Source organism: Cetorhinus maximus, chromosome 3 (genome assembly GCF_964194155.1).
Source record: "Cetorhinus maximus chromosome 3, sCetMax3.hap1.1, whole genome shotgun sequence".
NCBI lineage: Eukaryota > Metazoa > Chordata > Chondrichthyes > Lamniformes > Cetorhinidae > Cetorhinus > Cetorhinus maximus.
Window position 1 is genome coordinate 79,414,589 of NC_135881.1, and position 13,588 is coordinate 79,428,176.

At 41.5% G+C, this 13,588-nt stretch overlaps 1 protein-coding gene across 3 annotated transcripts in view; it reads right to left on the reverse strand.

Annotated features, from left to right (window-relative positions):
- Positions 1-13,588, reverse strand: part of ezh2 (enhancer of zeste 2 polycomb repressive complex 2 subunit) — a 113,399-nt gene that overhangs the window by 30,694 nt on the left and 69,117 nt on the right. For 2 of the 3 annotated variants that reach the window (XM_078538602.1, XM_078538604.1), the window contains 3 exons: positions 9,361-9,455; positions 6,713-6,753; positions 6,465-6,590 (listed from right to left, as the gene is read on the reverse strand). In XM_078538602.1, the coding sequence (XP_078394728.1) occupies positions 6,465-6,590; positions 6,713-6,753; positions 9,361-9,455 (262 nt within the window). The remainder of the gene's footprint in view (positions 1-6,464; positions 6,591-6,712; positions 6,754-9,360; positions 9,456-13,588) is intronic. The other variant, XM_078538605.1, reaches the window with a different exon arrangement.

Sequence of the window (13,588 nt, forward strand, 5' to 3'; positions counted from 1 at the left end):
TCCAAGGGCCACTGTGGGCCATCAGCAGCAGCACTGCATTTAACCACAATCTGTAACCTCATGGTCCAGCATATCTTGTACCCTATCATTGCCATCTAGCCAGGGCATCAACCCTAGTTCAATGAAGTGTGCAGAAGACCATGCCAGAACAGCACCAGGCATACCTAAAATGAGGGGCAACCTGGTGAAGTTACAACACAGGATGGCATGCATGCTAAAAAGCAGAAGCAGCGTGCAACAGACAGAAATGAGTGATCCCACAGCCAAGGGATCAGATCAAAGCCCTGCAGACCTGCCACATCCAGTTGTGAATGGTGGTGAATAATTAAACAGCTCCAGAAGGAGGCTCCAGAAACATCTCCATCCTCAACGATGGAGGAGCCCAGCATGTCAGGTGTAAAAGGCAAGGATGAAACATTTGTCATCATCTTCAGCCAGAAGTGCCAAGTGGATAATCTTTCTCTGCCTCTCCTGAAGTCCCCACCATCATTGATGCAGGTCTTAAGACAATTCTATTCATTCCACATGATAAAGAATCAACTGAAAGTATTAGATACAGCAAAGACTACCATCCCTAACAGTAAGCTGGCTGTAGTACTGGCGAAGTGAAGGCTGGTGCTCTAGACTAACCGTGCAATTAGCTGTTCCAGTACAGCAAAAGCACAGGCATTTACCCAATAACGTGGAAAATTGCCCAGGTATGTCCTGTACAAAAAAAGGACCCACCAGTCTACACTCAGTCATCAGCAAAATGACATACGGTGCAGCCAACAGTGCTATTTGCTGCACTTAGCCAGTACCAACCTGCTCAGCAATGCTGTTTGGGTTCCACCAGGGCCACTCAGCTCCAAACCTCAAAGTCTAGGGCCAAACATTGACAAAAGAGCCGAATTCTGGAGGCAAGGTGTGAGCGACTGCCTTTGACATCAAGGCAGCATTTGACCAAGTGCGACATGAAGAAGCCATAGCAAAATTGAAGTCAGTGAGAATCTATGGGAAATTCTCCATATCTAAAACAAAAACAGAATTACCTGGAAAAACCCAGCAGGTCTGGCAGCATCGGCGGAGAAGAGTTGACGTTTCGAGTCCTCATGACCCTTCGGCAAAACTGAGTGAAGTTAGGAGAGGGGTGAAATATATGATACTACCTTCAAAAACAGTTCCTCTGACATGTCCTCCTTCTTCCTTAACCGAGGTTTTCCACTCACGGTCGTTGACAGGGCCCTCAACCGTGTCCGGCCAATCTCCCGCGCATCCGCCCTCACGCCTTCTCCTCCCCCCCAGAAACATGATAGGGTCCCCCTTGTCCTCACTTATCACCCCACCAGCCTCCGCATTCAAAGGATCATCCTCCGCCATTTCCACCAACTCCAGCATGATGCCACCACCAAACACATCTTCCCTTCACCCTCCCTGGTGGCATTCCGTAGGGTTCATTCCCTCCGGGACACCCTGGTCCACTCCTCCATCACCCCCTACTCCTCAACCCCCACCTATGGCACCTCCCCATGCCCACGCAGAAGATGCAACACCTGCCCCTTCACTTCCTCTCTCCTCACCGTCCAAGGGCCCAAACACTCCTTTCAAGTGAAGCAGCATTTCACTTGCATTTCCTCTAACTTAGTCTACTGCATTTGTTGCTCCCAATGCAGTCTCCTCTACATTGGAGAGACCAAACGCAAACTGGGCGACCGCTTTGCAGAACACCTGCGGTCGGTCCGCAAGAAAGACCCAAACCTCCCTGTCGCTTGCCATTTTAACACTCCACCCTGCTCTCTTGTCCACATGTCTGACCTTGGCTTGCTGCATTGTTCCAGTGAAGCCCAACGCAAACTGGAGGAACAGCACCTCATCTTCCGACTAGGCACTTTACAGCCTTCCAGGCTGAATATTGAATTCAACAACTTTGGATCTTAAACTCCCTCCCCCATCCCCACCCCCTTTCCGTTTCTTCCCCCTCCATTTTGTTTTTTCCAATAATTTATATAGATTTTTCTTTTCCCACCTATTTCCATTATTTTTAAATCTATAACTATAATACCCTGTCAGTATTTCCACCCCACCCCACTAGAGCTGTACTTTGAGTGTCCTGTCATCCATTCTTAATTAGCACATTCTCTTAGATAATATCGCCACCTTTAACACCTCCCTGTTCCTTTGTCTGTAACATCTTTTGATTATCTGCTCCTATCACTGCTTGCTTGCCCATACAACACCCCCCCCCACACCGACCTTAAACCAGCTTATATTTCACCCCTCTCCTAACTTCACTCAGTTCTGCTGAAGGGTCATGAGGACTCGAAACGTCAACTCTTTTCTTCTCCGCCGATGCTGCCAGACCTGCTGAGTTTTTCCAGGTAATTCTGTTTTTGTTTTGGATTTCCAGCATCCGCAGTAGTTTTTTGTTTTTACCTCCATATCTACCCTGTCACACTTATCACAAAAGGAAAAAATGTTGTGGTTTTTGGAGACCAATCATCTTAGTCCAGGACATTATTGCAGAAATTCCTCAGGGCCATGCCTAAGATCCAACCATCTTCAGTTACTTCATGAATGACCTTCCCTCCAACAGAAAGTCAGAGTGGGGGTGTTTGCTAGTGATTGCAGAGTGCTCTGTATCACTCTCAATTCCTCAGTTAATGATGCAGTTCATGCCTGCATGTTGCAATACCTGGACAACATTTAGGGCTGATAAGTGGCAAGTAACGTGCAAGCAACATATGTGCCAAGCAATGACCATCTCCAACAAGATAGAATCCAACCATTTCCCATGACGTTCAATGACAATTGCTGAATTTCCCCATCAGGAACATCCTGGGGGTTACCATTGACCAAAAACTTATCCAAACTAGCCATATAAATATGTGGAATGGAAAATAAAAGTAAGGAAGTCTTGCTACAACTGTACAGGACATTGGTGACACCGCATCTAGAGAACTGTATACAGTTTTGATCTCTTGGACATTGGTGACACCGCATCTAGAGAACTGTATACAGTTTTGATCTCCTTACTTAAGGAGAGATATACATGCATTGGAAGCAGTTTAAAAATAAGGTGCCTCCCATTCAAGACAGAGAAGAGGAGGAGTTTCTTCTCTCAGAGGATCATTAATCTTTGGAATTCTCCCCAGAGAACAGTGGAGACTGGGTCATAGAATACAATCAAGGCGGAGTTAGAGATTTTTGATCGACAAGGGAGTCAAGGGTTATGGGGGACAGGCAAGAAAGGAGTTAAGTCCACAATCAGGTCAGCATGATCTTATGGAATGGCGGAGCAGGTTCGAGGGGAAAAATAGCCTACTCCTGCTCCTACTTCTTACGTTCCACGGCCTCACCACTTCCATATCAACCTCTTCTAGCTCTAAAAGCCTTCAATATCTCTGCACTTCTACAATTCTGGCCTCTTGCACATCTCCAATTTTAATCATTTCATCATTGGCAGCTTTGCCTTCATCTGCTTCGGCCTTATACTTAGCAACTCTCTCCCTAAAGCACCCTGCCTATCTATTTCCCTCTCGGGTTTTAAGACACTTAAAAATGAAATCTGTCTAACCTTTCGGTAATTTACCCTCTTATCTCCTTGAGCAGCTTAGTGTCAAACTTATGTTTGATATCACCTCCTTGAAGTGCCTGTGACATTTTATTACAATAAAGACACCTTATAAATGCAAGTTGCTGTTGTAAATAAACACTGGGTTAATTACAGTGGTCAATTAAAAAGGTTGGAGTGTACTTGATTCTAATATGTTCTACAGCTGGAGAGTTTGCACATTTCAAATGACTGCTTAACTTCCTCTACATTTCTTTATTCTATTCAAGACAGGAGGGAGGGGGAATTCAGGAAACTACAGGCCAGTTAGTCTGACATCATGCGTTAAGAAAATGCTGGAATCTATTATTAATAAAATGATAATAGGGCACTTGGAAAAATATATTAGGCAGAGTTGATATGGTTTTATGAAACGGAAAATCATTTTTGGCCCATCTATTAGTCTTTTGAGCACGTAACTCGCAGGATAGATAAAAGGGAACCAGTGGATGTAACATATTTGGTGTTTCAAAAGGCAGTTAACAAGGTGCCACAAAAAGGATTGTTGCATGAGAAAAGAGCTCATGAAGTTCAGGGTAATGTATTTGCATGGATAGAGGATTGATTAAAGGGCAGGAATAAATGAATAATTTTCAGGTATGAGCTTTTCCTGGTGAGTTGCAAAAATTAAGTGTTGGGGTTCAGCTATTTACAATCTATATCGCTGATTTAGATGAGGGAGCAGAATGTAACATATTCAAGTTTGCTGATGATACAAAGATATGAGGGAAAGTAAGCTGGAAGGAGAATGCAGCAAACTGAAATGGGATATAAACAGGTTAAGTAAGTGGGCAGAAAGGTGGCAGATGGAGTACAACATGGGTAGCCAGGAGGTGAGTTACTCGTCACATGATTCCTGGCCTCTGACCTGCTCTTGTAGCTACATTATTTATATGGCTAGTCCAGTTCAGTTTCTGCTCAATTGTAAACCCCAGGATGTTGATAATGGGGGACTCATTTAGGACTGAACTGAGGAGAAAATTTTTTTCATTCAGCAGATTGTGAATCTTTGGAATTCACTACCCCAGAGGGCTATGAATGCTCTGTTGAGTATATTCAAGACTGAGGTCAATAGATGTTGGGCACTAAGGGAATTAGGAATGAGGATAGGGCAGGGAAGCAGAGTTGGTGTAGAATTTCAGCCATGACTGAGGAGGCTTGAGGTGCCACATGACCTACTCATGTTCTTATTTCTTATGCTTTTTATACTGCTGCATCATATAACAAATTTCTGTCAGAAGGTGACATCAGACAGGCTTGGAGGTGAAATTGGATAGTAGGCTGCTAGTCGAGGGAACGATCCTGTACGATAGCAGATGGCACCGTGTTGTGCTCTACAGTGGACTTTGGGCCTTATTTAAACATTGTAGTGGAGTGGGGGACAATGCTGATGAGGGAGGAGTGAAGTGAGAGAACTTCTGCTTCTTCCAGGTCTACATTCAGTTAAGTTCATTTTTATAACTCACTTTTTTGGTGGAGGCCTTCAGTAGACTCAGTAAGAATTGCTGTTTAAGGCAGCATGTACACTTCATTATCCTGAATACAGTAGGCCCACTAAATTCAACGGAGCCCAATTTTGGAAAAGGGTCCTGAAACAAGCATTAAAACACATGCAAAGGACCTACCACCTGTTTCAGGTGCAAGCCCTACATGCCTGTACTTTACCAATAAGGTGGGCAGAACAGTTTTAGTGCAGAATGCCCACCAGATACTGCTTTCTGCCTGTAAAATGAGTTTGAGTGAATTTCTGGACTCTGAAGTGTGACACAAAAAAGAAAAAAGCTGGAGAAAGGGAGATAAGATTTAAAGTAACTATTGGCCTCTCAGGGAATCAAGGGATATGGGAACAGGCAGGAAAGTGGAGTTGAAGCTGGAGATCAGGCATGATCATATTTAATGGCAGGGCAGGAACAACAGACCACATAATCTACTCCTACTACTATTTCTTGTGTTCTTGTGTAACATGACAGAAACGTATTAGTTGGATAGTTGCATATGACAAAATAAAGGCAAAATATAGTGCACGCTATATGCAACACACACAGCCTCTCCCGATACAGATATGATGCAATCACAAACACCATTTGCTGACTACTTAATCTCACCCCCAGGTATGGCAAAAAAAATCCCTGGAAAAATCTCTACACACAGGCCCCTATTCAGTGAGCAGGAGTTAATCAATATAAAGGGTGCCCCTTCCAAACTAAATGGGATGCAACACCAGTGAACAGGTTACATGTCAATTGAAAGAACTTTCCATGAAATTCTGGTTCACTTTAGTTTGTCACAACTACCTTCACATGCTGCCCCTGATCAGTAGTTGCACTAGAGCTAAGAGACCACTTCTGCTGTGATTTCACCAATGGCCATAGGTGCATTAGGAATATGCAGTTGCGTTTTTTTCCTTTCAAGTCCATGTGTTGAAGCTGATCTGATCAGCCATTTAGAAATCAGATCTGCATTATCAGTGATCTGATGAGCATTCTCCTATAAAAGTATCTCCTGTCTCAACAACAAATACAGATGTATGGACAGCTGGTCAGATCAGTTGGCTCCTACAGTGAAGAGTTCAATACAAGTACAGTGCTGAAAATTACATTTTATCAGTGTTTTAGCAATTGGTATACCCTTCGGCTTTTTAAAATTAAATTTGACCACTTTCCTGTTACTTTCAGGGGTGATGTCCAAGCAACAACAAAAATTGCCATGCAAAATTTGAAAAATCAGATTGATAATAATAGTCATAACATCATTTTACCTAGACATCATGGTCATTACTAGCCATGTGGAAGGCAGTTGCACTGGATGGAGGGATTTGGAAAAAACCCACAAAACTGTCATCCAAAATGATGTTATTTCTATATGTTATACTTACATTCAGAACTGCATTGACAGAACTTTTCACAGAAGTTTTGAGCCATGACACAAGGACAGGAACTGTCACAGGGCTGACGTGGGTGGTCACAGGGCTGGTAGTTGTAAACATGATTGGATGAACCATCTAGGTAAAACAACCAAAAAGGCAGTCAGCAAACTGTCAAAGGGAAAAATGCAGATTGCTCTGGGTTTTCTTTATGTAAGAGGAAGTTTTGCGTATAAAGATATTAATTACAGATTACTAACCTTTCTTTAGTTGTATTTTTCTACAGTGTGCAGCCCACAACCTGAAACAAACAGAAACAACCTTTTGATTGATATATATATATATATATATATACACATATACATACACACATGTATATACATACATACACACACACATTTATAGCAGTAAATAATGCCCACAATATCATCCATCTTGTTCACTCCCAAACATGACATATACTACTTAGTTGTTTAAATGTTGGTAAACAAATTTCCCAATGTTTTCTACTAAATGAAGCATTTTTCTACGTTGGCTACAAAATATAACTGCATTGTCAGCTTTGATAAAAATACTTCCATTCTTATTCTGGAAGTATGCTGTGACCAACTAAAAGAAAATTCAGCAGTTTAGAGACTAACGAAGCAAAAAAAACATAAAACACACTATCTGAGGACTACCTTATACAAATGCCAAACCACAGAAAAGATAATAATGGTAATGAGAACTAAGTTGAAATATAATAGTATATTAAATATTAATAAGTTGAATTGAAATAATCAGTTTGGCAATTTGGTCAAGAGAGAAAAAAAATTGCATTTATATCGCACCTTTCACAACCCAAGTGCTTTCCAGCCAATTAAGTTCTTTTAAAGCGTAGCCTGTGTTGTAATGTAGGAAACACGGCAGTTTGCATACAGAATAGTCCCAATTACAATAAGATAAATGACCAAATAATTTGTTTGAGAGATAAATACTGGGCAAGACACTGGAAAAAGCCCCCGCTCATCTTTGAAATACTGTCATAGGATCTTCTATGTCCACTAGGGAAGGCAGACAGGGCCTCAGTTTGATGCCTCATAGGAAAGAAGGCACCTTCAACAATGCAGCACTCCCTTAGTACAGCAGTGGAGCGTCAGCCTATATTTGTACTCAAAATCTCTGAATTAGAGCTTAAACACACTCAAGAGGCTAGAGCTACCTACTCAGCCACATAAGAACATACAGAATATATATTAGTTGCTTTTCTGCAAATAACTTTCATGAACCCATATAACAATCAACTCAAATTCCTGCAAGTAATAATGTAACAACAGCCACATAACAGTGAAATAAATTATTATGGTTCCAAAACGCTGAAGGAAGTGAGAGCAGCTTCGATACCAAGCACATCAGTTATCCTGGCACTAAAGGACAAACCAATTGTTTTGATGTAGCTTATTGTGATGCCAATAATGTATCTACGATCAAAGAGAAACCCTTGCAGTTAGGCCTGTCTCTCTGATGGGTTAAGCCATGAAATTAAAAGTAAGGAGCACTGTGTCACATCTGACTCACCGTCTGTGACAACAGGTCCTGTTTAAGGTTGGCCAACACTCAACGTTTAATGGGTCTGAGAACCAAGTCTTCCTCAGCCAGTGTAGGGTTTTAAGGATTACGGTCATCTCCTGCGCTTGAATCTTGCAAATGATCCCAGCTATAAAAAGGAAACAGTGGGAATGACAATTTATTTGCACTGCTTTTTGCTGCAAAATTACAGCAGCTGTTTTGAAACTTTCCAGTGAGATTTATCTGTGGATAATCACACATTACCTCATATTTCTTTAGGCGATGGCCCATTGCTGAGATAGTATCCTGTTCAGCCAGACCCTTGCATTCATGCCAACCAATTGTGCTTGACAGGGACAGTCAGCATTTTATGAGCATTATGCACTTGTCTGCAGATAAAACCAGCAGCACTCTTGGGCTATCTCCACAGAAATACTTTGCAATTCTCACCTCCTGTTGCTATTGACTGTGAATGCTGCTGCACAGTTGGGAACTCTTGCAAGAATCAGGTCCCACCAGCGAACAGCAACATTCAAAACTAGAACAGCAACAGCCAGCAGAAATCCCCCAGACTGCTTAGCAAAGAGTTCAAGAGCAGCACTCGAGGGGGAAAGAAGGTGGAAGGCAGTGTGGCCCTTCTGGGTGGAGGTTTTGGGCACAAAAACAGTGTGGAAGTGGAGTTCAAGAGCAACCCTGGGAAAGTGGGAGCCACAGAACTATGCTGACCAGTTGTAAGATGAGGAATGTGCAAATGTGAACTGGGTAGAGACAAAAGAGTGGCAACATAAATTAAGGACTGGGGAGGGTGCAGGAAAGGGAGATGAGGACTAGCATGAACTGGTTGGGTTAAAGGAAGGAAAGAATGACTCTGAACTGAATAAAGGGAGCAGCTGGAGTGAGTGTTTCTCTAAACCGGAGCAGCAATAGGCTAGAAGCCAGTGAGACTATGAACTGAAATGCATCATATTTAATTTTTTTCCTTTAATATAAAATTTAAAAATTCTTAAGAAACAGTTGAGGTTGTTGATTTTGACCACCACCAGTACCAATACATTGAAATCCTTACACTTGCCTATGCCAAGCAATTCTGAACATGCCATGAATGTACCACTGACTGGCAGTAGTCAACAGTTGATACTAGTTGTCAGATTTAGCATTTTAATTTGTTGGTCCATCTTTGGTAACATTTCTATTAGAGGCAAAATCTATGTGGGTTCCAGAGTCTGTGGATTGCAGCAAGGAACATCCAGCTGGGCCTTTGGATATATTGCATCAAAAACAGTGAAGTTAATTTTAGCATGGTAACAAGCAAGTCCCAGGTTCATCCAAGGATCAAGAATGCTTAACTAAGTACCCTTACCTATGCTTTCTCTTCTTTTTTCTAGGGGGTGTATCAGCATCCTCCGCAGGGACACGGGCCATGATATTAGATTCTTTCACTGCAAACTCATACACCTGAACAAGACAATAGCCAGCCTCAAAGCTTTACTCATTAAATGCAGTACTAAATTAAACATGCTGATACTTAGATCCTAAGAAACCCAGCAGGCATGAATAATGAATACCTGGAGAAAATTTATGGCAAAAATATAAATTTACTGTTTCAGGCAATACTGAATCAAAATAAATTCCGACTGGCTTACAATAGCAATCAGAATGTCCCTAAATTAACAGTCCGCCTTTGGATAGCCTTCCTTGTTACCTTTGTAATTTTATTTCCATTTGCAAAAAGACACCATGCTCAGTTTTGGATCCATTTTCTCTTCTGAAACATCAGTTCACTCAATGCCCTTGGTACATGGTTGCTGTATTAATGACTGCTTATGTAATCAAATGCAGATGCAAGGAAAATTTCTAATCACGTAAAAATATTTGGAGAATCAGTAATTGTTCTTAAACATGGCTGAAAAGGAATTCTAAGAATTTGTAGCATTTGTAAAGGGACCAATTATAATTTTTGGATCGTAAGAAATACTGATCCATGTGAAAGGGCAACCCATAACCTTGAAGCAGTACCAGAAAGGAAGTTAAAATATGGGGGCCATGTGGCTGGCAGACAAGAACAGAAAGACCAAGAGAAGAGAGGAGCTGAGAGTTGAGAAGGTTTCGGAAAGATTTGTGCAACTGCATGGAAGATTGCATGAACGGAACCTTGTCTACACAAACACTGCTCCCTGTGAAGAATTGGCTATGTCCTTGAAGGAAAAGGAATGGAATTCTGTTTGGAAGAACTGTGTTGCTGAAACTGGGCCCATACAGGCAGAATAGACTGCCTACTATTTCTTTCTTTCTTGTATCTGCTATTTCATGGACCTTCACTTCATTTATCATCAAGAAGCTGATAGGAACTGGGCCTGCCCTGGAGCACCTAAAATCGGGAGCCTTCAGGAGTCAGTGTGCGCTGACCAAGTATAAGAAAAGTAAAATCAAACAGTGACATCACAGGAAAGCCACAAGTTGATTTGTTGGTGAGTAACTGCCATTAGGGATAATCTCTGGATTATTATCTGAGCCAAGAGCAAATTGTCATTGAGCAAATAAAACTAGGGAGTTGAATATATGGCTCAAAGATTAGTATGGGAAGAATGGGTTTCAATTCATGGGGCACTGGCACCAATACTGGAGAAAGTGGGAGCTGTACCATTGAGACATGCTTCATCTGAAGCGTGCTGGGACCAGTTTTCTGGTGAGCCATGTAACTAGGGTGGTAGGGAGGACTTTAAACTAAATAGTGGGAGGGATCCTGTAAGGGAAGATGTGGTAAATTAAAGGGGAAAGGACAAACACTAGAGCAATATAGCAATAAGAGTAATGATAATCAGAGTGGCAGGAAGGGATGGAGCATACAAACTCAAGGATGCGCCAGCAGATAAGGCCAGTTTGCAAAAATAGTAAAAAGACAGAACTAAAGGCTTTGTACCTGAATGTGCATAGCACTCACAATAAAACGGATTAATTGTCAGCACAAACAGAAATAAACATGAAATAGAAACAGAAAATGCTGGAACTCAGCAGGTCTGGCAGCATCTGTGGAGAGAGAAAGTTAATGTTTCAAATGGACTCTAAAATGTTTACTCTGTTTCTCTCTCCACAGCTGCTGCCAGACCTGCTGAGTTCTTCCGGCATTTTCCATTTTTATTTCAGATTTCCAACAACCACAGTATTTTGCTTTAAGAAATAAACATGTTTGGCCTGGTAGCCATTACAGAGACGTGGCTGCAAGGTGATGAACCAATGCTGGGACCTGTAAAATCAAGGGAACTATTTCAGGAGAGGAAGCTAGGAAAAGATGGCGGGGCAGCTCTGTTAATTAAGGATGGCATTAGTACAATAGTGAGAAATGATCTTAGTTCTAAAGATCAAGACGTAGAATCAATTTGGGTAGTGATAAGAACTAGCAACGGTAAGAAGTCACTTGTGGGAGTATTTTATAGGTCCCCCTAACAATAGCTACACACTAGGACAGTGTATACAGGAAGGAATAATGGGAGATGCAAGAAAGGTGCTGCAATATTCATGGGTGATTTTAATCTATGTATAGATTTGACAAATCAGATTGGCAAAGGTAAGCTTGTAAGATGAGTTCATGGAGTGTATTTGGGATAATTTCTTAGAGCAGCACATTCTAGAGCCATCCAGAGAGCAGGCTATTCTAGACCTGGTAAAGTGCAATGAGACAGGATTAAGTAATGACTACATAATAAAGGAGCATCTAGGTAGCAGTGATCATAACATGATTGAATTTCACGGTCATTTGAGGCTGAGAAGTGTGGGTAAGACCAGTTTGCCAAAAGTATAATAATTTTCATAGTATTTTTCTGGTTCATTGTGAAGTAGGTTTATGGAGTAAGTATAGTTGGGTTGTTCTGTGCGATTTAGTTACATTTGGAGTGAAGTAGACAGCAAGCTTGAAATCATCAAAAGCAGCTAGGTGCTTGACATGGTAATGAGTAAACATGGATGCTGGCTTAGCATGTAAAGTGTGAAGGGAATTTGCATTTTTAGATTTAAAAATTGGAGATTTGGATTTCAAAGGGATCTTAGTCTGTTTACAAGTAGCCAGATAAACGAGGCCAAGGAGTGTACTTATTTTTCCCCAAAGGTTACTAACAATATTGGCAATATGGAAGTTTTTATATTATGAGGAAGATACAGGTTCAAAGACATATGGAGCAATAGAATTTACATATTAAAAAAATAGAAACATATATAAAGGAGAATGAAAGGCTATGTGGGAGAAGGCCATGTAAGATCTAACAGGGGTATGTAGAATAGCCTTAATGAAGCCTCCAGCCATTTGTGCATATGTCTGCTTTATAGCGAAACTTAAGTTGGGGAAAAGCCTTTTGGAATTCCACTGTCAAGTCGGTATTGTGTTAACTTGCTGGTTCTGTTTTAAATCTAAAATCTATTTTTGGACTGTTGCCTTAAAGGGGGTGTAATTGGGAGTCAGGTTAATTAGGAATTTTAATAAGTAATTGTAGTCTTATGTATGTGCTTGAAATCTTTTATTTTGTTAATAAATGTTTGAATTTAATTTTTAAAATGTCTAAAGGTCTTGGTTGATTTATTACTTCTGAATTCAATGCACATCTTCTCCTAATAAACACAAATTGCAAAACTGTTGTGATAGCACAACCAAATTTCCCTTGTGGATTTGGTTCGCCTGGCACACATCATCTGCCACATCATAACGCCAGTGTCTTAAATATAAAGAAAGGTAATTACAAGGGTATGAAGGCAGAGCTGGTTAAAGTGAACTGGGAAATTAGGTTAAAGGGTAGGACAGTAGAAATGTAATGGCGGACAATTAAGGAGATATTTCATAAACACAAAAATATAAGACACAATTTTACTTCCTGCAGGCAGGCGCATGCCCGACCCGATCGGGCGTAAAATCGAGAGAGATGATGTCAGGTGAGCATCCCAATGTCATTGCGCACTCGCGTGATATTTTGCTATGCAGGAAAAAGTTGGAAGCACACCCGTCAACAATTAAGTGGGCAATTAAGCCCATTAACGGTGCAGCTGTCTGTGATTTTTCATGGCCTGTCCAACCTTACAGTTGTTGGACAGGCCAATCGACCAGACGGCTTTTACATTTTTCATCAAACCTCATCCAAGGTTGGGAAGAAATTTCAGTTAGGAAAAAAAAAGATCGATCTGGGGGCAGCACTTTTATGAGGTATGCTTTCAGGTGCTTGATTGCGATGAATGAACATTCTTTTGCAGCTTTTTACAGATTTCATTTTTTGTAGGTCTTCAGCTCCCCGAGGCAGTTGTCTGCCTTCAGGGAACTCGCGAGTAATGCTCATCCGTGCCCATGTCATCGCCTGCCCTCTTCCCACCCCCACCCCGGCAGCGCTGAGCTTTTCAGCATGCATTTCAAGCTGGCTGGCTGCTAAATGGCCAGCCAGTATGAAATCGTGGTTAGGGGTCCATTTCCCAGCCGCTCCCAGGCACGCCTAGCAACCGAAAAACTCAGGCCATAGTCTTTCTTTCTCACTTGAATGCGAGAAGAACACACCATCCATGGCTAACTAAGGAAGTTAAGGATAGTATCAAATTGAAAGAAAAACATACAATTC